This window comes from Ursus maritimus, unplaced genomic scaffold, assembly GCF_017311325.1.
Source record: "Ursus maritimus isolate PB19 unplaced genomic scaffold, ASM1731132v1 scaffold_20, whole genome shotgun sequence".
In the NCBI taxonomy this organism is placed as follows: Eukaryota; Metazoa; Chordata; class Mammalia; order Carnivora; family Ursidae; genus Ursus; species Ursus maritimus.
The window spans coordinates 8837592-8862658 of NW_024424453.1; the positions used below are offsets into that span (position 1 = coordinate 8837592).

Below are 25067 nucleotides of genomic sequence, written 5' to 3' on the forward strand. Positions count from 1 at the left end.
TATGTGAAAGAGTTAAGAAAAAGAGTTCTTTAAGCATTTTGCTTCTTGGAAGAAGGGTAGGGAGAGGGAGGGACAGGAGCAGTGCAAATAGCTGGAAAAGGAAATCTTATAAACAGGGGTACAAAACAGGTAAGGAAATGTGAACCAGGATAAAATAGGCAACATGAGAGATGTCTGGCCATGAACCGAGGAAATAAGCCCAGGGTCTCAGAGCCTCAAATTTAAGAGTACGAATTTAGAGTATTGAACAGATGGTGATAAAGGGTCGAAGCAGTACATAGAGGATGTGTGAAGACTGAGAAAGACAGACAATGCTAGAGATTCGGGGGTAGAGGGAGGCTCTGTAAAAGCAGCATGCAATAATCCTGGTAGATGAGAACCTTATCTGGCCTAAGGACATCCCCACCAAGGGATAGCCAGAAAAGAGAGAATATGGGAGATAGCCACTGTGCAGGATTTAGATTTGACCAAATATATAATGTGGTTAAATCAATCAGTACTGACTTACCCAAAATATAACCCTATCATGAATCAGGAAAAAAAAATCTTATAAACAGATGATTTATGCTACAAAAGGAAGAATGAACTAGAATTGCTGAAATATTAATTCTGTTTCCACATGCTTAACCAACAAACACACCATCACACATACCAACATAAGAATCTAGACACAAAACTAATCTAAATTCTGAAAAGAACACCCATTCTCATAATTCAGATGCTTTATAACAATGATTCTCCTCCTCCTACTCAATAAATATCTTGACATACCAAGTAAGACATTTTCCAATATTTATTATCCATGCATAGAGCACCAACACCCACACTAAGTCAGAAAGAATGTCCCACAACCATCATTTTTTCTATGTATATTTCAAATACAAAAGAAAGTAAACAGGGCCCATGATGTAAATAATAAACAGAGCTATAATGAAAACCAAAACTATTTTTTTTTAAAGTTGAATGAAATAGAAATTAGTAAGAACATGCTTTCTTTGTTAGATAAACAGTTCTTGGGATTATGCATTTGGGAGCTCAGTAAGGAATGTAACCCAACAGTTTCTCTGTATTTGTAAGTTGTTTGAATCCAAGAAAGAAATGTGAAAAACAAAAAAATCTTAAGTAGACACATTGATTAAGCACTGGGCTGTGTACTAGGGATAAGATGAAAAAGGCCAGAGTCAGTAAGGAAAGGGGATACAAGCAAACCCAACGGTGTGAAATGTGGCACAAAGGTGCTCTGGGAACAGTTCAGAGGCAGAGGGCCTACCTCTGCTGAAAAAGGGGTGAGGAAAAGTGTTCATGGGAGGTATCCTAGAGTAGATGAAATGAGAGCCAAGTCTGGCTGGCTACCAAACAAACAATGGGAGGCAGGACATCACATGCAGAGTGACTGACATGTGCAGAAGCCAACCAAACAAGGCACGAGAGACCCAAGAGCATGCAGTACATACAGTTCATACGGGAGGTCAGGGTGTATGGGTGTGTGAGGGGGATGATAAGAGATAAGACTGGACTGGATAGGTCGGCTGGGGCCAGAAAATGAAAAGCTTTGTATGCTGGGTTAAGGTCAGGACTTGATTCTGCGGGCAGTAGGAATCACTGGTGTATTTTCAACAAAGTTCAGACTTGCCTTTTAAAAACCTACTCCAACAGTGGTGGTATAGAGGACTGATTTGTTTATCTTTGGTAGGAGAGGGTGGGGAATGGTGGGGGAAGGGTGGCGATAGGCACTTACTTGCTAAATATTTATTAGCATGTTAATTATTATTAATACTTATTCTTATGCTTAGCCATCTGTAGCTATTAGAACTGCACGAGACAAATGATGATAGAGAACTAAGGAGGCAACAGTAGGGTGGTTTTGAGAGGTATTTAAGAGTTAAAATCTAATTGCATAAAATAGGATTACAGGTGAGGCTGAAGGGAATGTAGAGTAGGATGTGTCCCATGTTTCTGATCTGGATGACTGGATAAGGTGCTATTACATGAGATAGGAATTGTAGGAGGTGGAACACATTTAAGTGGGAAGATGATGCAACTAAAATATAGAACTCACATTTAAGCAGCGGTCAATTAAATATAAATTTTCTGGATCCTCCTCTGTGCAGTTTTAACCAGATGGGCTAGATTTCGGAAATTTGGCTTCCATCCTCTAGGAGTTAATTGGTTTCTACAAGGATAAACCTGTGATCTAAACTAATTAACACCTGCCCTAATCAGCTAACTAGACACAATTAATAGGTCCTCTTATTTTATTACTGTGATGTAGTGTGAAAATTTCTCCCCAAACTGAGGGTCATAACAATAGAAGGATAAAGATCAAATAAAGTAGAGAGAGTATTTAGGCTCTTCTGCTATGGACTTGAGACAGGCATGACAGATGGGACATGTTTGCTGCTGCTAAAGAAATTTCACAGGCACACAAAATATAGCTGGCTTTTGATACCTGGCTTTGATGTTTCCAGAACTCATTTAGCAATGCTGGATATCTAGCAGCTTATATATCCCTTCAAATATGTTACAAGGTGATGAGAATCAGAGCCATGGCATATACAATACCAACATATTTTGTGAGAGCAGTGTAGTTATTAAACTTTAGAGGACTACATATTCTAACTTTATGCTTCAGAAGCATAGTAAACTGTCATTTATTCTTACTAATTAAGATTTTTGCTAATCTGACTCAAACAGCACAGAGTTACTGGGACAATAAAAAATTTTCTGTAAAATTCTTACATAAAAGGCAACATCTTTCAATATTTAGCAGAGGTTAAAATTCTGTACTTAACTTCTACACTAGGACGTGGGTCTTAGTACCAACTTGATTTCCCCCTTTGTAAAAATCCAGAAGTAGCTACAGACACAGACATGCCTACAAATCAAAATTAGAAGTTTACATTATTATGTATATGACCCTCAGTAGTTATGGGTAGGCTAAGAATCAAATGTTGACAATTAAATCTGTCTACCTCTAAGGACACCCTAACCAAATCAAGACAGGATTACTGAGGCTCAGCTCACTCTGTAAAATAATTAACATCAAACTTGGATCATGGATTTAGTTTCTGGTTCTAAATACCTCAAATGATTTTTGGGTAGGTAAAAATATTCCTCGCTTTAAGATACAATGAGTTTCTAGGAATCAATTCTTCAAACGGTGAGCATTTCAAAGCAAAAATCTGACTGCCTGTGCTGCTCCCTTGGTGCGTCCTGAGACATCTCGGAAACAGGTGAATGAGAAGGCAGCAAGTTAGTGAGTGGATGCTGTCTAGATTCACACTGATCTGTGTGTTAAAGACCATGTCTGATTTACAAATTGTGAGACATCTAACTGTGGTCTTAAAGTCATTCTAGAAATGAACACTGTGAAATAGAAACGAGAGGATAAATAAGATGAGAAAAAAGGAAGGCAGATTTCCTACATGAAAGAATACCATTTTTAAGCTTTTATAATTCTATATTCTCCAAAAGCATGTGGGGAACTAAGCAAACACATAACATAGTTTATCCTCAATAACCTTTGTACTAAGACACATTTGAGTACACCTAAGTGCTTCCTATACCCTAAAAAATACCATATACTTAAGTCTCCTCTGCCCTATGCCACCACTAAAAGCAAATTATAATAATTCACTTGAGGAAAAGAACCTGCTAAATTTTGTTACGTTGGGCTTTTTGTTTGTTTTTATTGCAAAACTACCAGATCAAAGGAAAGAACACAGAAGAACTTTCTAGTAAGATGTGGATAAGCCTAAGATCTTTCATAAATAAAAATTACACTTATGAGATCAGAAGATCTCACTGCTATCTATTTACAGAGGCATGGGATTAAATTTTGCACTCTGAAGACATCAGAAATGTCATACAGCCTTAACTTTTAGCCAAGTTCAGTCACATGTCCTAAGGCTCCTAGAAGGTAATTTAAGTGAGAAATACTTCTCAACCATGGCCTGAAGAGGAAGTGAAACTTAATTTCTACAAGAAGAGCTCAGATAGAAAGCACACAACAGATTTTTAAAAAATGTGTATCATACCTTATACTGCCTTAAATTATGCAGTTACTGCCTTCTATAAGATGAGCAAACATTTCATTTGTTAAGTGAAATATTCTTTAAACTGTGAAGTTTCTATCTTACCTCAAAGTAGACAATAAAAATTGTTTGCCATGTTCTTAGGGCACCGTACTGATTAATTCCATTTTGTGAATATAGAATTTGACAACATTGGAAGAGGGCTAAAATATATGTTTATATAATTTTTCTACTTGATTATAAAATCAATTGTATGTAAATGCTAAAATTACTTAAAATAATTGCTTTCAAGTAACCTCAAATAACTCAGAACTCATTTACATGTAAATGAGATACTAATTATAATTATCATAAAATACATCCTCTAATAACCACCAGTAAAAAATACAACTAGCTCAATTTACAGATCAACTTTTAAAATTACAAACTCCTGGGGCGCCTGGGTGGCACAGCGGTTAAGCGTCTGCCTTCGGCTCAGGGCGTGATCCTGGCGTTATGGGATCGAGCCCCACATCAGGCTCTTCCGCTATGAGCCTGCTTCTTCCTCTCCCACTCCCCCTGCTTGTGTTCCCTCTCTCGCTGGCTGTCTCTATCTCTGTCGAATAAATAAATAAAATCTTAAAAAATAAATAAATAAATAAATAAAATTACAAACTCCTTAAAAAAGGGTTTTATTCAAAATTTTCTCAACTTAGACTTGTCTTTTTACCCAGTTAATACAGATAAAGATAAATGAACAAATTAAAAATATACACTTTGATGGCTTATTATGAGAATCCAGAGATGACTAAGAAGTTCTCAAGACTAGAGATTTGAATGTACACAAACTAACCATATAGAGAATTCATCACTTCCTGAGAGGTTTTTTAAGCAAATTTCTCAAAGAAAAAAAAAGACTTCCTACAGAAAACATATTAGGAGATACTTTTTTTTATTATCTCCATTTCATTAACTATGATCACAAAACTTTTCAATAGGTCTTTAAATCAGTAACTTTTTCTAGGGGAGAGGATTCTTTGAAGCCAAGTTTCTCTGACAGATTCAATAGTTAAGACAGCCTAAATTATTTTTTGGTAACAAATTAATTGCAGAACATTTTATACAATGCTTCTGATGTGTGGCAGCATTTGGACAATTGAAACGTCAGAAAGTAAGTAAGCAAGGTGCCTTCTGTTTCACATATTTTACCCCCATTCAAGGATGTCTTTCTTTTATTATCTCAGAAGGCAAATCTACTATTTCTCCTGTGCTTATTTTTATTCTCTCAATGCCTGGAAATGAAAGAGCAAAGCCAGGTGACAGTCAGAAACCAAAGACCAACCGCAGCAGGAAATTATTTAGAGTATTTTGTGCCATTTGCCCTCTCTACGCCCTAATCAGCTGCAGGAGCTGTGAAGATCACAAGGTACAAGCAAGATTCTGAAAGCATACACATTACTGCAAGCAAAATCACCCTTGGGCCTCTATCCCTGCCATTCTTCCCAGACTATTCAGTGCTGGTAAAAATTTCAAGCAAAGAAGGTCACCCAAACTCTATGGCTATATGTCAAATGAGAAGGGACAGTTAAAAAAATCTCAATCCAAGAAGAAAAATAAATTTTTTAAAAGTATTTTATTTATTTATTTGACAGAGAGAGAGAGAGAGAGAGAGAGAGAGAACAAGCAGGGGGAGCAGCAGAGGGAGAGGTAGGAGCATGCCGGGCTTGATCCCAGGACCCTGAGATGGTGACCTGAGCTGAAAGCAGATGCTTAACTGACTGAGCCACCCAGGAGCCCCCAGAAAGAATGAAAAAAAACTGTAACAAAGAGAAATTCCTGTAAGTATGGCCTAAACATATTTTCCAGTCATGTGAGAAGTGCTATGTTTCACATAAAGAGTATTCACAAATCCTTCCTTCTGCTCAGAAGCAACAGAGCCAAAATAAAGGACATCCATTTGCATAAAGAATACAAATTTCCTGAACTCCTTCTCAAATAACTTAGTCATGGGAGATTCTAATATACTCCTGACATATTTTGTGGCACACATACGCGCAAATCACTGGTTTCTGTAAAATGTGAGAGGGAACAGTCACTGGCATTCTCACTATTTAAGAGCTTACCCTTTCATTGTGATGACCATGCAAAGGTTCTTTACTGGCCAAGTGGGTGTTACCAGTAAGTAAATAGCACATAGCAGAGAAAGATCAAGGAGACAGACAGATTTTGTTGTGTGGACACAGCAAATAGGAATGCTTAGTTAACTCCCTTCTACGCTTGTTTTAGCAACAGTAACAGGTTAGGTCAGCAAGGAAAATAATAAGTTTTACAATTAGAAGTTTATTAATATCATCAACTTCTAAAATTTAAGTTACTGATCACAGAATTGGTACAGTTAGCGTACGACTGCAATACTGTAACTTCGCACAAATCAAATATAAAACTTATAAATTACCAAGTTGAATACATGGAATTATACATAAAATCCTTTTTTTCCCTACCGATTTCAAAATGTATTTCAGAACTTAACCCTTGCAATTTTAAAGTCCCCTATTAACAAGGAATTAATCTGTATTAGAATTCCAAGGCTTTTAGTTCATGTGTCAGGGACTGGGCTGGATGAGGTTTAACACCTACAGGGATTTTCAAGGGAGCCAAGTGTGTGCAGTATAATTTCTGGTCCCTAAAAGCACTATCATAAATAATCTATAAATATAAGAATAATACATTTGGTTTTGTTAAAGAAGTTCTTCATATCTAAAATGTAACTTGTTTGCTCCTAAAAACGGTGAACTTTAGAAGTATTTTATTCTTTCGTATAGTTTGTGCTTATGGTGTTGCGAAGTACAGCTCAACCCCAGATTGTAAGCTATTACTTTAAAATTTCAAACCCAAAATGAAACAGAACATAGCTCAACCCTCTGCACTCTAGTATCTTTCAAAAAGATACAAAATCACTCCTATTCACTTCACTTCAGTTTGACTCCCAGTTTTATTTTAAAAGGGACATTCTGCTGCTTTTATGAAGGGAATTTCTTGCAAAACTTACCAGTATCTAATTACCAGAACTAGCCTTATAAAGTTATTCTACAGTAATCAAGAATCATCTTATAGTTCAAAATGTGTTTTTTCTTTTTGCAAAAATGATACATACACGTACTTAAGTTTTCCTTCCACCAAAAGACAAGTGCAACTCTCAAACAGGACACTAGTAATTATTAAAGGTTGCTGATTTATATTAAGAGGACCTCAGGTCCTAAAGTGATCAAAATTATTACAATCAGACAAAGGATGCAAAATCTGGTGGTCTCATATCAGAGGATAAGAAATAAAAGAGGTCAGAGGAAACGAGTCATAATCTCAAATGGCTGGATCTTAGTGGTACTTCTTGAGTAGCCCAGGTTTGTATGAGCTAAATACTGTCTCACCCTTTAGAAAGTCCCCAGGCCCAATATAAAACTAAGGATCACCAACTAAGATCAGAGATGCACAGACAGAATTTATAAATTTACTTGCTTTATGGCAGAATGCAGATCCAGAATCTAGAAATTCTAGCATAACAGCAGGAAATAGATTTACAGGAATATAGTAGAGTTAATCAAATTGCAGTTTTTGCATTTCCACATATACAGAATGAAATCTTAAATGATGAGCATACTCATGTTTTCCCCATTTATTTACAATAAAACATAAAAGCTCTAGAGTCAACTCAAGAAAATGCATACTGTATCATGCAATTATTTTTAGGGACTGCTAGATAACCTTATAAACTATTTCCTTCAACTATTTGATTTAAAAGTTATACATCTTTGGCTTTTGCAAGGTTCATTTTCATTACTGTAAATACTTCAGGAACAGACTGACCCCAACCTGAAGCCAGGTGACAGCTGCTTCAAAAAGTCTAATCTGCTTATTGACAAAAAAAAAAAAAACACAAAAAACAAAAAACAAAAAACCAGAAAGGGAATAAATGGATGATTGCTATTGATTCCCATGATAGCTCTACACAGACCCAGTAACTTCTCTGGATTAGTATAGACAGAAGCCAATTAGTTTTCTTTCATATGTAAATAGAGCATAAAGAGGTACAAAAAATAATTCATTGGATTGCTTTATCCTAAAGCAGAAGGCACACATTTTGAAAAGTCACTTCAAACACAGTTCTTGCTTATGGAGCTCTCTCTTTCTCTTAGGCAGGAATTTTTTAAATAAATTCAAACTCATCCAGCTGTGTATATTCAAGAAATACCAAAAAGTCACAAGGCATAGTAAGTTTCAGCTGTTCTCCTCTCTCCAGTGTTATCAATAACACATAATGAGTTAGTTCCTATGTCATCACAGCTGTGTAGACCAGAGCTAACTTGGCTAATTTAACTATTCCAGTATAGTTCAGTCAGGAGCTCATTCTACTTTAGACAATCCACTCCTCAAGTCAAATAGAAAACAGCAGCATATGCTCTGTATTATGAAATATGCACTTCTCCCTGTCTTCTTTCACGGAGTTCCTGTGACGTTATCTAATGGTATTGTCCCTTGGACAGATTAAAAAAAAAACACAACAATCTTCTAAAAGTAATTAACAATCAAAATCACTCAAAAGTAAGACTGTAACACCACTCTGCGCTTAAACCATAAACTAGTAAAACTTCCTCTCGTATCAATAAGCTTTAATTCCAAAAGAGGAGAAAAGAACACTGGCCTCTGAGAAAAATTAACCATGGAGTCTAGGTTTGTACTTTCTTCTTCACCCTCTCCTTCTTTCAGGAATTCAGGATTAGAAATTACCACTTGGGACTTATTTTCATCTACAGATTACCTACAAGTAAAGTCTGCAGAGTGCCTTTCCTTCATGGGTGGTAATATCTAGGAGACTGTTCTATATTCTGGCACACTTTAACATGAATATAATACAAAAAACGGTGGTGATCTCAGCTGCTAAAGAGAAATTTGCACATCCTTCACAATTTCAATTAACCACAACAGTATTCTACATAGTTAGTAAAGCTCTTTCAAAACTGCTTAGTCCTGCCATTTAGTATCATTTCCTATTAAGGATGAGTGCCTAAATTGTCAGAGACGATGTTTTCTTAATCGAAAACAAAACATTCAGTGTTGTTTTCTTAACTGTGTATTTGGAATTTGGAAATTCTCCAAAGCCCATCCCGTGTGCAAAAGAAGCCTTGGCATCTAAATATGGGGAGTTCATACATACAGCTAGTTTCCAGTTGATGTCAGCAATAAACATCTGGAGATATATAAAAGCAGAGTGAGCAAAGTGGTATTGTATCATACTTTGGGATAAAGACAAAACTGGAAAAGAATAATTAAAATAATTTCATTATAATGAACCAAATAAGCATTTACTATTGAAATCCTTTTTTAAATGTTTTTAGTTTCTAGGGATCTTGACTAAAGAGTTGGAAGGGACCTGTGAACTTACCTAGCTCAACTTCCTTTCCAATTTCATTCTTGAAAATAAAATGAATACTGCACATCTAATTTGGATTAATTTAGATGTTAAATCCAATACATTTGCAAAACAAAGAATTTTATCTGTACAGTTTGAAACTATGAACTTTTGTCTCTTCTAGAGACCCAGAACTATGAGCTTTCCCCAAGTTTCATACAATGAAGTAACAGCGATACGGTATATAATGATTTTCCAAGTCATATAAAGTGCTGAAAACAAGTGGGATAAGCAATTGACATTCATTATTTCTGAATCCACACTGCTGGGCTAGACTTGGGCATATACACAGCTGAACACACACTTCCTGGTTATGTGCAATCTGTACAGATAGACCAGCTTTACAGGCCTGACCACAGAGATTAATAGCTTTAGCCAAATAATGTGGTAACCATGTGAACCTGGGCTGCTCCAGCTTGTTTGTGAATCTCTCAGCAAGGCTCAACATGCCGTTATCTGCATCTTGTTGCCAGGAAACACAACATCGCTTTGGAATACAAGGAAAACCAGGTTGCAATGACCACAGGTCAACTTCCCAAAAGCCTAATTTTTGACACTTAGCTATCTACAATCTTATATTTCTTACTGTTGTCTATGGAGAACTTCACTTTACTAGTAATTATCTGTTAATACGTTTTGCTATTTTTATCAGAGCAGGACCACTTACTACCATTAACAATGTAGCAGCAGCATTAGTAATTACAATAATTCACTCATACTTCATCTCTCAAGTGAGAAGTAAATGTTAGTTTAGTTCATTAAAACAGATTTGGAAATCAAGCACTCACTGCAACTACTTTATAACTGATCCAACAATGTACACTTACAGGCCTATATCTAGGTCTAATTCTCTAGCCAAGTAATTTTACCAAAGAATAAAACACCCAATATGCTGCTGACCTGAGTTCTTGGATTTTTTTGAGATCAAAATACCTGTCTTGCCTTCTCATGGTAACAGAATGTAATGTGTTGGACAATAATCCTGCTAGTTTCTTCCTGACCAATTCAAACAGACAGAAACTTAATGTACCAAGATGCTGAAGTACTCAGCGGACTGGAAATTTGCTTCATAAGAGTGAAGTGGGAGGCCACTATTTTGCAGTTTTGCAATCTGGAGATGGAAGGATTACAGTGACTTTGAGAGTATATAAAAGTAATTACCTTGACATACCAATTTAGAATTGCTAGCTCATGGGCAACATAGATTTTGGACAATACCTTATTAAAAAGATTTTTAAGATAAAATAGAAAACATTTTTCTCTCCTCCAAAGCTTGCTTTAAAAGAAAAAAATTAAAAGTACTTAGCTTTATTACAGGATCTAAGAATTTTGCTACCCAAGCAAAGAATCTTGAATACCTAATACTATCAAGATAATACATTAACGATTAGAAAGCTACATTCTTTAAAAAAAAAAAAGATTTTATTTATTTGAGAGAGAAAGAAAGAGAGAGGGAGAGAGAGGGCGAGAGAGGGACCGAGAATCTGAAGTAGACTCCACACTGAGCACAGAGCCCAATGTGGGGCTGGATCCCACAACCATGAGATCATAACCTGAGCCAAAACCAAGAGTAGGATGCTTAACCGACTGAGCCGCCCATGAATTAAGCTACATTTTTGATATTATCTTACTTTTATCCCAAGGGGCTCCTATATAATAATGCCTTAAACTTGGGTCTTATATTGTTTCTTATCTTGTTCCATGCAGCTCTTTTGAAATGCAAGATCCAAAGTTCTGGTCTCATGATAATAATTAAGTTCCTAAAACGACACACAGACCTGTGTACTATACAACTGAAATAATGCAATATTAAGAGAAAACCACTTACCTAATACTAAAACGGAGCAAGTTTAAAAACAAAAACAAAACAAAAAGCTGGTTTCTACAATGCCAACAATGCCCTGGCACTATGTTGCACACAGGTTAACATCAAAACTAACAAAATTAGACAATTTAGAAACGGTTTACTGACACCATTTGATTGTTGAGTCTCCAGACACCTGGGCTGGTGTAACCCAAGTTATCTGTGAACAATGAACAAAGATGACTCTTAAGAAAGTGTTTCTCTCACGGGTGTCTGGATGGCGAGAGTCGGTTAAGTACTCTACTCTTGGTTTCGGCTCAGGTTGTGATCTTAGGGTCATGAGATCCAGCCCCAACCCACTCAGCATGGAGTCTGCTTAAGACTCTCACCCCCACCCCTCACCCCTGCGTGCGTGCACGCTCTTGCTCTCTCAAATAGATAAATAAATCTAAAAGGAAAAAAAAAAGGTTTCTCTTGGACTTGTGGATTAGGATACTCAGCATATTTTTCCTTCCTATGGGTCATGCCTTTTGATACCACATCAGGCCATTCATCATCTGTGAAGCTGTCAGGTTGCCCTCACTGTCTCCCAAGTCAGGTAGCATGGACAGATGTATTCTTCTCCCCTCATATAATTTTAATCCTTTCTCTTGGACATAGACAAATAGCTATTAATATCACATATTTACTCCTATACTCCTATACTACAGGAGAAACAACTAGACACAAAGATTACTGCTTACTATACACCACTGTTATTACACTAGCAACTTCACAAGTGGCAACTATCATTTCCTCTTCATTTTTATGTTCAATTAAATAGGAATTCAGATATGGAAGTTTCAGTTCCCTATTGAGTGAATATTGCTTGGGCATCCACACCTAAAAGAACTGGATTATTTATGCACATGCTTTGCATACAAAAACTTGAGGATAACTGTTTTTTTATGTAAACGATAAACATATCTATTAAGATAAATTTTCCCTTCAACTCATTATTCAGGTCTAAGAAAACAGCCTGAATTGTAGAATAATTTTATCTGTAAGATAAGTAGAATAATAAACTTACTGGTAAAAAGCCTTAAGGAAACTAAAGGAAATTTAACATGTTTGGGCAGGATTCAGAAGTCTGAGAAGAAGTACACAAAACTGTACCATTCAAAATGGAAAGAGGGCCACAAAAATCCGCAAACAATATTATTTCCCTTTAAAAAACAGCAGCTACTCAATATGCAAAATTTTAAAATTAGATAAATTTGGTATTCATTATGTATGCTATTATAAGATTAACCCTGGATTTTCTTTCAAAAGCAAGCTCTCTTGTACGATTAAGAATTTGATTCACAGCATTCAATGTATATGCAACTTCTCAGGCACACACATGTTGTAGAGTGACATATGAATTATTCAAATCATAAAACCTTCATTGTCTGGTTAGGTAAATAGTCTGCACTGAACCAACATGAAAAATCAGGATAGCATACAGCCAAAAGAATAAAACCTGTTAGGTTACTACTGAAAGAAACCACCCTACTATAGCCTTTTGACCTTCTCTATAGGATTTAACAACAGCTTTAAAGTAGTTATAAATACATACCCATACTTCATTCTCATTCTATCATTCTCTGGGTTACAGTAAAATCTTTCCAAGTGCTCCTGGGAATCAGTGGATACACTCTGCCACTTCTGAGTAGTTGTCCTCTTGATCTGCCAATGATATGGCAAGACCGTGTGGTGCTTCAAACAATCCCTGCCATAAATACAAGTACCTTGCAAAAAATCCATGCAAATTTCAATTCCATTCTCCTGGTGAGTATGGTACTGTAGCTGGTTCACCAGCTCAAACACAAGGTCAAGGGAAGCCTCTTCACTTTTGTCCTGAAAGAGCTCAGTACTCAATTTATCACTGGTGTCCAAAATGTACTGGATTGTAAAACTGTTGTCTTGGAAAACCCCTGGAATGTAATCCATGACTTTGTCTATGCAGTCAGGACTAGTAGGAACATCACTTGAAACTGGATGCAAAAGGTCAGTCTGGAAGTGCCCTGCTGTAGAATCTGCCACCGTCCCACTGAGAGTTTCGGGTGGAAAGCTGTGATCCTGGATTGGAACCACCTGCTCTGGAGCATCCGTGGAAGGATGGGCTTCTGGTATTTGGCCCCCAACACTTGTCCCATCAGGAATCAGGACAGACATACTGTTTTCTGCTGGTGGACATGACGGACTGATTTCCAGGGGTTTTTTCACTATAGGTTCATGTAAGCTGCTCTCATCTGCACTCTGGTTTCTAGATCTGAAAACACCATCAAGTGAGCCAGATTCTAGCAAAGTATTTAAAATTGGCCTCAAAGACCTCAGGGTTCCAGTTCCCAATCTCTTCTGCTCTTTTTTCTTAAAACAAGTCTTCAATGGAGTGATCTTCTCAGAGAGTCTCATTTGGCATGAAAAATCATCAGGAGGAGAGGGAGGCTGGACTACACAGTCTGGCTCAGGTTCGGTGGTTTCCATTTCCATGGTGTGGTGTGGATTAGCTCCAATTGCTCCTCAGAGTCTAAAAATCCTACCAGGAAAAGAAAGAAGATGATCATTTACAAACTGACGAAAACTGGATCCTATCCATTCGTCAAAATGTTTTGTTTTAGTCTGTGACTAAGTCCCTCAAGTCACTCCTCTTATACCATATTTCATCTTTATAGGTCAATTTTAAATTTTATTGAGAAATTAAGGCTCCAAAGCAGCCAAGTCTATTCAAAAAGCCCATAGCAGGTAAACGTAAAGAGATAGGACCTTCCACCAGGCTCTTGACATTTATTGGTGGACAATATACAATGGGTAATTCTGCTAGGGTATGAATTTTTACTGTAAGTCTAGGGTGTGGTGGGGGGGTGAGGGGTAGAAATAAGTGTGGCTAACAAATGACAACAGGGAAACCACATCTCTGCTTTGTGGTTCTCTTCACAGTTGTTTATCACCTATCCCACGAGGTGACAAAACCTGTTTCTTTGTTAAAAAAAAAAAAGTTCACCAAATGAAGGATAAACTTCAAAGTTAAATAGTGAGTGAATTTAAAGTATGAGGATATATTCAAGAAACAAGGGCTCTCAACTGAAATGTCATATGGGAGAAAGCCAGGAGCATGTTGAAGCATTACTAAATTCCAATACATTCCCGGAGGATGTTAAGGGTCTACTTTTACAATTCCCAAAACATTACCACTACTGGAGGAAGAATACCAGCTGCTTGTTTAGCAACAGAAGCTACATCTGCAGCAACCACTATACGCTGTCTTAGAAACCAAACACAACTTCACAGAAAGGGCCTCCTTATTCTTGTCTTCAGAAGAGTTACACATATGATTTTATCTATTAAAACAAATGAAGACATATTATAGAAAAACAACACAAGAATATAAAACACACACCAAATGTCAAATTCCTAATGAACTACTGAGACCAAGAAGAGTGCTCTCCTCAAAGAATCAGACCCCTTGAAAAAAACTAAAACTTACAGTAAAAAGCAATGAAAACTTTGTAAAATGACAAATGGTGTTTCCTTCACAATCTAACATTCATTAACCAATTCTGAAAACATTTACTAAGCACTGTACAAGGTAGAAGAGCTGGTGATGAGCAATTAATCTTCTCTTGGCCAACTGACTAAAAGGAAAAGAGATCATTGATGCAAGGGTCCATACTTCATCAAATAACTCCTCCCAGGTATCAGTACCACGCACACGGTGGGTGCTCTATAATATTTATTAACTGAATTACTGAAGAAAAAGCACCTGTTAAATGACTAGTTCCGTTAGCCTTTACAGGTCAACAACAAAATCATAAAACTGACTCCCCCAAAAAATGAATATTAAAAATCTCATTGGAGAGATTCATGAATCTACATATAAAAAGTTCTTAATGATCAAACTCAGAAATAAAACACAATACACTTAACCCTTGAACAAGACCGGGGTAGGGACAGTTCAAGGAACCCATCCTGGGAAAAATTTGCTTGTAACTTTTTGACTCTTGAAAAACTTAACAGGCTACTGTTAACCAGAATCAACACTGATTAACGTATGTTTTGTGTTCTGTGTATCACATACTGCATTCTTACAACACAGTAAGCTAAAGAAAACCTTATTGAGAAAATAGCAAAAAAGAGAAAATATGTTTACAGTACTGTACAAAATCCGCATATAGGCGACCCCGGAAAGTTCAAACCCGTTTTTCAATGCTCAACTGTATATAACCAGGTGTTAGCGCACACGAAAAGTACAAAAGAAAAAGGCAAAAAAAGAGTTCAATGTGAGCTGGCATTGTTAGGGAAAGCTTCACAAGGAGGGACTTGACATAAGACATAAATCAACTGGAAAGCAGCCAAGCCAGGCGTTATTATTCATCACTCGGTGCTCTTGCCTCAGGGCACAATTGGCACAGATTGTGGTATTCCCTCTCCACCACACTAAACTCGCTTGTGCCTTCCCTCGCGCGTGTCTGTGAGCGCGGGCGCGCGTACACACACACACACCCGCGAGCGCGCCACCCCTATCACATCCACTCAAGGGAAAACACACTGAACCAATTTTATTTATAGGGGTGTACACAACACACACACACTATAACTTTTCCTGTTATTGCCCTCAGTCAGGCTCGGAAATAAAACTGAGGAAGAGGTAGAGAACTGAGGAGTGGCTGGAGTGGGGAAGTCACTAGAACCTAGTTCCTCAATTAGTTTGCATAACAGAAAAATAAAGATTGGAAGGACACTTCCTCCGGCCCCCCGCTGCAGGCGACCTACCGCTCCACCCCTCGCCTCGTGATATCCCCCGTCCTCCCCGCACTCCCGGCCCCTGGCACCGTGCACGGAAACCACCCGCTGCAAACTCAGGACTCGCGCCAACCAGCCGCGGCGCGACTTCGGGACGCCGAGCCCGGGTCCGAGAGACGCCTCCTGCAGGCCACGGCGGTTTTCGCAGCTCCGCCCCCCGGGCCGCGCCAACTCCGCGCAGCGCGGCTGAGGCGCCGCCCGGCTCGGCCAATTCCCGGCGTTCCGGAGCATCCGACCCCCCCTTCCCCCTCGACAAGCACCGGAGCGCCCCCGAACCCTCGCTGCAGCCTCGTCCCAACGAGCAACCCCCGCCCAGGCTTCCCTCCATCCCAGAAGCCCCTCACCGCACCTTCCACAGTTAATGGATCTCGCCTCCTCAACCGACCTTCCTGAGAGGATCGTCCTGCGAGTCTCGGAGGCTCGCAGAAATGAGCCGAGAAGCGCAGGGGGAAACGCGGTCGGCGCCTCTCGGGGTGGAGGCAAGGAAGGCGAAGACTTCTGCGCCTTCAAAGTTGATCTGAAAACAGCCTGCAAACTTCTGGGCTGCAGCCGGAACGCGGGTCTGCCGGAAGGCTCCCCTCAGCTGCCGTTCACGGCACCTCGATCTGCGAAATGATCCTCCGCCTCAGAGCGCTCGGGGTCCGCCCGGCGGGGGAGGCCGCATAGACGCGCCCCCCGCGCCCACCCAGACCAAGTGGGAACGGGGAGACGCCGGCGACGACTAAACCCCTGTGTCCTCCTCCGATTTATACACCTGCCCGAGGCCGTAAGTGATTAAGAAGTGTAAACCAATCCCATCCCGGCACTGACGGGATCCGAGTGAATTCGGTAGAAAAAACCTCACAGTCTAAATATCAATCACCTTAGATCCCTCAGAGGCTGCGAGGCGGCGTCCCCGTCCGCGCCCGCCATCCCAGTTAGGGTCTCTCGTCCGTCCCCCAGAGCCCACCCGGAGCCCTTTACCTGATCGCGCAGCCTGAGAGAACGCACCGCAGGAGCCGGGTCGCCGCACCGCCGGCTCGCTGGCAGCGTCCGCGCGGGAGGATTGGCGCGGAGAGTGGGCTTGGGCGTCTAAGGGTCGCAGGCCGGAGATACGACAAGCAGCGAACGGGCCATTCCGCCGCCGGGAGTGCAGAAAGCCGCGACCGCACTCCCGATGCAGCTCGCTCGCCTGTCACCCCGAGCTCTGCTTTAAAGTGGCTTCCGGTCGCCTCCTCTCGGCTGCCCCGTCGCGGAGGCGGAGCCTGGACAGCGGGGGAGAGGGGTGGGGTGAGAGGGCCGGACGCTCAGTGGGTGCCGGGAAGGAGGCCCGCCCCACGTGCGCGTGCGCGCTCGCTCGCAGGGAGGCGCGCGAAGTGTGCGTGCGGCGGCCGCGTGCTCCCGCGAGGGGGCGTGTCCTTCCGCGCGCCGGCTGAGTACCGGCGGGTCCAGGTCTACGCGCGTTAGGGAGCGCGCGGCTGTGAGGAGGGAAAGTGTGTGCCGCGTGGGGCAGTCTCTACCTGCCTGCAGACACATGGAGGGTCACTGTGTTCCGAGGAAACCCAGGCACCCGAGAGTAGATGTGAAACGGAACGAGCCGTTTCTTGTGCGGTTGGCTTTATTTGCCTCCTCACAAGACGCCTCCTGTCCTTGAAGCCGCGGAACCCCGAGAAGAGACAAACGGCTGCTGCCGCCGCTGCGGCCAGACGGGGTCGCCCGCCCCATGCCTGACGGGTGGGCCCAGCCGCGCACCCCGGTCGGCACCCTACCCGACGCGGTCGCAGGAGCTCCTGTTTCACGGAAAACGTAGACAGCCCAACAGAAGGGAAACCTCGCTTTGGGGCTTTGACAGTAAAGGTGCGAATATGTCGTGGAAAGCCCTTAAGTACCGTAGTGACTAATTTATTCATGCAACAAATGTTTGTTGAGTGGCTGTTGTGTGTCAGGCGTGCAACTAGGTTTAGGCTACAGCCCTGATCAGCTCAGACGCCATGCCTGCTCTCATGGAATTGTATAGCACCATGTACTCATCTTTAAAATACACACCGCATGTGAATTTGCTATAGTTTGTGGACTGTAAAATGTCGTGGATGGTAAGCCCTTCCTATATTGAATAGCCTTTCAGTGGCGGAGGAAGAAACACTACGTTAAATTCATATCACTGTATATCGGAGGAGAAAGACCCTTTTGCTCAAAGTTAATTATGGCTATATCCTCAACAGCTGGCAGAAAGGGACAAGGGAACACAGCTTGCGAAGAGATGCTCTCTACCCGTGGTCTGAAATCTAAACTGACTAAATTCCACAATTCGGAGACTTTCTGGGTTGAATATTACCTTACAAAACATGAAAGCCTATAAAAATAGCTAAGCAGCAGTAGCAATAGAGATAATGGTTTCAAGCTTTCTTAAACTCTTCTAAACCAGACTGGGTGACATACCAGCAAAAAATAGATTAAAGGTAGTACCTCCCCAGCAGGCTTATTTCAAATTGCATCAAGTCATGGCCATTCAACTAAGATAGGAATGATATGGACAGAATTCAGACACTAATAGGTAAAATAGAATTTTCAGGCTTAAAAACCGTATTAAGACAATATCCTGGTCTGTGCCTATTCCTACATGGAGTTACCTAGAAGCAAGTATCTAAGTTTAAATCTACCATTTTACTATTTGCTCTTTGATCTGTTCTATGGTCCTTTCATTTCATGCCTTCTTTTGGATTAAATATTTTTAATTCTATTATTTCACACCAAGTAAATTATGCATTCTTTATTCTTTTAGTAGAGATTCAGTTATTTATTGCTGTGTACAAACCACCTCCAAACTTAGTGACTTATAACAACAATTCTCATTTGCTCATGATTCTGGATTCTCTGGCTTAGGAATTCAGCCAGGGCATAGTACATGTGGTTCATCTCTGCTTGGTGATGCCTAAGGCCTCAACTGGGGTGGCTCAAATGGCTGGACCTGGCTCAACTAGGGCCATATGTCTTGGGCCTCTGTTCTGGCTATTGGCTGGGTTCCCTAGTTTTGCTCTACAAGGCTTCTCCTCAGGACTCATTTGGGCTTCCTTACAGCATGATAATCTCAGGGTTCCAAGAGGGAGCAGTCCAAGAGGACAAGCCTCAGTATGCAAGCCTTTGCTTGCATCGTGAATGTGTCTTTCACCAAAACAAGGCACATGACCAAACTCAGCGTCTATGTGGGAGGGACCTACAAGAGACCATGAATACGAATATGAGAAGGAATGGTTCATTGGGGGTCACTTGGATTAAGGGCAGACCACCTTAATCCCGGGATTAATAGTTAAAAGCTACTAGTTCAAAGTTACTTCTAGTGTGTAGCGCTTTGGAATTCCAATTTAAAGTCTTTCTTCCTCAGGCCCTGAACACAAATCTTTCACCTTCCCTACCCACTTCCCTTGAGGCAGTTGAAAACTCTAGCTAGTTCTCAGCCTCTCCACTTCGACTTTCAGAATGTTAGTTGCCCCAAAGAGAAAAATGGCACCAGATTCTGAACTCACCACTCTTGGATCTAGGTTGTTCTCAGACTGTTAAAATTTTACTGCTCCAGAGAAGGTATTTTCTACAAGGTCCACCTCAAATGTGACCCCTGAAAGAAATGGAATAGGAAGGTCTTCCTACAGAACAGAATCAGGAATTGGCAGATTAACTGACGAAGGGTGGAGATTTCTTGGTACAGTTATCCAAGAGGACTGGAGATATTCTATGGACCAGTGACCACTGTGTATTTCCCATTTTCCCCTTTCCTGAATGGGACTTTTACCAACATCCTGTACCTTGTCTATCTACCATTACTTACTTTAGGAGTAGTGAGGCAAATCACTTTTCTTTAAAAGTTGGTTGCCAGAGCATGAAGAGCCACACAGTTGATTGGGAGTACTCCATATCATTGGAACTCTGGATCCTGGACTCTGACCTCATTATAGTAACTGGATGAGACTTTGAGATTGTTTGTCTTAGGGACGTGGTGAATGAATTCCTTATATGAGAAGGGGCAGCAGATACTACTTACTAATAGATACTTTTGGGGCAGGGGTGGGGGAGGGCTAGCAATGTGCCTAGCCAAAAAATTCATTTTCCTAGATCCCATACACTTATGAGTGGCCATGGCATATAGTTCTAGACATATGATGAAGATTTCTAGAAAAGCATTTCTTTTCTTTAACATATATAGACACACCTTCCATTTCTTCTTCCTTCTAGAATACTAACATAGGATGGAGATGGAGCATCATGACAAAAATGAAAGTGAACATGATGTGGGAAATATAAAGATGGGATCCACAAGCTAAGGATTCAGGAGCAGAAAGGTAGGAATCTCCGTCATTCATGACATCTTGAAGCTGCTACAGCAGTCCTAGGCTGAACTCATTGTAACCCCAATTTGGTTAGACTGTTTTCTGTTATGTGTAGCTAAACATGGTCCTAGCTAATACATAAACTATGTTAGTTATCTTCTAACTAGTTTCCTTGCTTGCAAACTCTACCAGTTATATAGCAACATGACCAAATGTCAGAAATATAAGAGCTGTCACAAAGTAACACATCAACTCCTATAACATTTCCTGCCAATTTCACAGGTATAGCAAATTATATGATTAAGAAATATATGTCTATTAAAGAAAAAAATAGGAAGTACAGAGGAGACATTGGAATACCCATAGTTGAACCTTCTAAAGTCCCATTTTATCATTTTGCTACAGTTGTGTTTGGTCTTATTTTATTCCAAGGGTTCCCCCCCCCCCATTGTTACATTACTGTATATTCATATTTTGTTTAACGCTATATTATAAGGAGCTTTCCATGTTAGCACAATCTTTTAAACAAATAGCCATCTAATATTCCAAGTAACTATGACAAGTTTTACTTCACTGGTTCCTTATCATAGAACTTGTCAATTCACTTTTTTAAAGAAAAAATTTATTCACTGAGTATCTACCATAGTCAAGTCCCTGGATTAAATATTATAAGTAAAACATACATGAGGAAGTGGCTCCTCTCTGAATACTCTTTAAAACTACAAAAAGCACAAACCTATACCTGCAACATATATGGCATATGTAGGTGTGCACTTTCTATATATGGCCCTAAGCCATTTAATTCTTTTTAAATATATTTATAGGATTAAAACATTCTAATTTCCTTTCCATGTATTCCTTTTATCACTAATTTCTGTTATCCTTGTCTGCTGGATTTGCCTTGGCATGGCTGATTAGTTTGGTAGAGTACTTTCAATGAGGAATTTATTCATACAAAAGCCAAGACTACTCACTTGAAATTTCAAGTGACTCAAGACCTCCCATTTTCATTAGCATAATACATGCTCTAAAGTATAAGTATCAATATGTTGCTTTCTGTTTTCACAACTATTAGTAATAGTTAATTCCCCAACATCCTTCTGGTAGAAGGATAATCATTTCTGGTTACCACATCAAGAAGGAAACAGTGACTAATGTGACTCAGTACAATGAAAGACCCGAGATTTGAAAACAGAGGACTTAGGTCTTAGCAATGCTATACTGAGGTTACATGGAGAATGCAACCAACTTGCGTAAATGGCAGACTGACAATTCCTTATCTATGAGTGCTAAGTCCAGGCTGTAATGTTTTCTGACTATGTTTATATAAAGACAACTTAATTCTTTAACTCAAAGGAAGTTCACATGTGCAGGTATCTTTTATATTCAAAGAGAAAGAAAAGTCAAATTTATTATCTAGGCAACTGAATTACTATTGTTTTTAAACATAGAATCTATTATTGAAAATTTTGTGTTGATGTTGTTATTAATGGGTCAACCCCTGAAACCTACCTAAGAAAGATTTCCTATATTTCTTTGAGGGAGTGATGCACTCTTGAGATTCTAGAGCAAGAAAAGATTTTGGCTGAAATTTATTTACCTCAAGTGGATTATAAATATGGTGTTGATGGGAAAACATTGGAAAATGCTGTTAGAGAATACGTCAGAGCAACTAAAAGTAGGGAATTTAATCAGCACAAATTTAGGGTGAATTAATTCAAAGATCAGAGGTAAGTTGGTTCAGAGTCAGACATGAATATGCCTTGATAAATGTGAACTCAAGATTCATATTTTCATAAAATGATAGAATATTCACTTTAAGGACCATTTTCAGATTTTAAAAATATTTCTCCTTTGTAATCTCCTCTTTCTTGAAACTAATTTTTCTCTCTCTGATGGAGCAGTAAGTTACCTCTGTCTGAGAAAGATGAGGATATAAGGCCAAGCAGAAAATTAAATAGATAAAATATGAATAGCGTAAGTTCCAAAATGTTTATGCCAGATCATAAATTATTCTGTTTATCTAAGATTTGCATTTGTCAACTGTCTAATCATCTGCTGGACTGTTCTCCTCACAGGATTCATGACAATCAAGTATGCTCTTCAATTCCCCTTCAGTTTTGGACCTGTTGAGTAATTCCTATAGCACATAATCAAAGTGCTGTTTGATCTAACTGGTTTTGAGTCTATACAAAATGATTCCCTCAGAGAAGTCCCCAGATATTTTCTGGATCATTCATTCAGTTGATTTAGTACACATTAATTGGGTATGTGTGTGCTGGGCACTAGTTATGCAATGATGACTAAGATAGTTCCTACTCTCTGTCAGTTTCTTATAGTAAAGTCTGTGAACTGACCACCCAGATGACCTGTGAAAGTCTGCTGCAGATTCTCAAGCCCCATCCTAGACCTTCTGAATCCAAATCTCAGAGGGCAAGGGATTCTCAGCTTTGAAGATGTTCCCTAGGTGCGCTTTAAGAGTTCGTAGTCTTTTAAAACACTTGAGATGGGCTGGGAGACTGGGAGGGGAAGGAGACTTCGGGGTTGTGGCCAAATAGAAAAACAAGCAAATACATTATGGTGTGGTAAGGGCTAAAGTAGAGGTATACAGGCAAAGTGCTAAGAATATATAAAGAGGAGGAGTTAAGCCTAAGTACATATTGTCAGAGGAGAGAATTACCAGCAGCAGATTTCTTGAAGTATCTAAAGTTATTATTCTTTAGCATGTTAAGAAACTCAGTTGTTTCTATTTGGAGTAAACCTACATTTAATAAAGGAAAAAAATGGCTTTTTTTGTTTTAAAACCAGATTTTAAATCTGGTTTTTTTAAATTTAAATCTGAATTCCCAATTAATTAAAGATGATGAAAATTATGTTCAGGGATCCATCTAAGTTAACAGCATTTCTACTTGTGTGAGTTTATCTTAAGGATATCATTAGGGTAGATGCACAGGTTTGGTTCCAAAGCTGTTCCCTGCAAATAAATTGTGTCCAAGTGCTCATTTTTATCAAGTCCCAGAATCAGTTCTCTGTGGGACAATTTCCCTGTCCTTACTTATACTATCATGAGACATTCTAGGCCATAATAATTTCTCTTTTTGCCATTCAGGCTCTACAAAGTCAATAGTCAAGACTTTTCTCAGTAACAAAATGGAATTTAGGAATTTAATTTATCAGTAGTCCTGGCCAGCCACTCTGTGAAGTATCATGTACATAGTATAAGTTTTCATGTTGATGTCTAAACTTAAAATGGTAATTTTGGCATACTGGTTACCCTTGCCATTCACTGAAGAGGGATGGTTTTGATGCCTACCTGCCTTTCATTTGACTCCTCCACTAGGCAGATAACTCCTGGACCATAGGTTTTCAGGTTGGCCTATACATGAGAATTACTTCAGCCACTTTAAAAATAAACATTTCTAGTCTCTACACAAGACCAGTCAAATCAGAATCTCTCAGGTAGAGCTTGTGCATTGAATAGGAACTATGTCTGATTTATCTTGTCCTCCCTAGTTCTGAGAAGAGCACCTAACATAATCAGGTAGTTAATGACCCCAACTCATACATTCATTTGTTCATTTATTCATTTACCACATATTTGAGTATATGTTTTAGGCACTTCTAAGTGCTAGGGATATAGCAGAGAATAAAATGGTCAATTCTTATTAACGTTCTAATGGGAAAAGATAGAAGTGGTATCAGGTGATGATGAAAGTGGTAAAATAAGACATGGTAAGGGTATACAATCACATAATTTATCAAATAAGAACACTTTGAGAATAATTATCTATAATTATGTCAAGACAATGCAGATGAAACCAGGACTGCCCTGGATAAACTGAGATATATAGTCACTCTGGCTAAGGTGTTAAAAAGCTGTGAATAAGGGAATGAAGTGCTTTTTAAAAATGATGTGCTGTGCAGGAAAGGCATTTCCTAAATGGAAATATTTAAGCAGAAGTCTGAGGAAGATACAGCAGCTAGCCATGAGGATATTAGGGGAAGAACATTCCGGTAAACAGAACAGCATATGCAGAGGTTCTGATGTAGAGGTAAATTTGGCATGTTAGAGGAAAATCACAAAAGCCAATTTGATTGGAGTGGAATGAACAAAAGAGTTGTGCTGAAGAGGTCAGAGGAGCGGCAGATTTCATACCTTTTAGGCCCATGGTAAGGACTTTGGATTCTACCTTGACAGAAATCTACATAATTTACATTTTAAAAGAATAATTCTGGCTGCTATGTGTAGAAGAACCTTGTAGGATGGCAAGAGTGAAAGCAGGAAGATCAGTTAATAGTCTAGGGAATGAACAAGTGTGGTAACCATGGCAGTGATGAGATGTGATTAGATTCTGGACACATGTTGAGGGTAGAGCTGAGAGGATTTGCTGTTGAGTTGGATTTGGGGTATGAGGGAAACGGAAGAGCCAGGAATGACCCCTCAGTTTGTAGCTTGAGCAGTTAGAAGAATGTAATTGTCAATCATTGAGATGATGCAGATTGTGGGAACCAGGCTTTTGGCAGCAAGGGGAAACAGTGTAGTTTTGGACATGTTAAGACTGAGATATAATAGATATCCAGCTGGAGATGGTTAGTAGGCAGTTGGGTAACGAAGACTAGAGGTAAAGGGAGAAGCTAGCACTGCTTGCTACTGTATC

General features: G+C 39.5%; 1 protein-coding gene across 2 annotated transcripts in view; it reads right to left on the reverse strand.

The window, feature by feature from the left end:
* The window catches only part of LOC103677562 (TCDD inducible poly(ADP-ribose) polymerase), a 30326-nt gene extending 13004 nt beyond the window's left edge, over positions 1–17322 (reverse strand). The window contains exons 1-2 of one of the 2 annotated variants that reach the window (XM_040636642.1): positions 17099–17322; positions 12882–13844 (exon numbers count right to left, since the gene is read on the reverse strand). In XM_040636642.1, coding sequence (XP_040492576.1) covers positions 12882–13798 — 917 coding nt within the window. In that variant the 5' untranslated portion in view covers positions 13799–13844; positions 17099–17322. Of the gene's footprint in view, positions 1–12881; positions 13845–17071 lie in introns of both variants that reach the window. The other variant, XM_008706805.2, reaches the window with a different exon arrangement.
* Positions 17323–25067: the final 7745 nt, after the last annotated feature.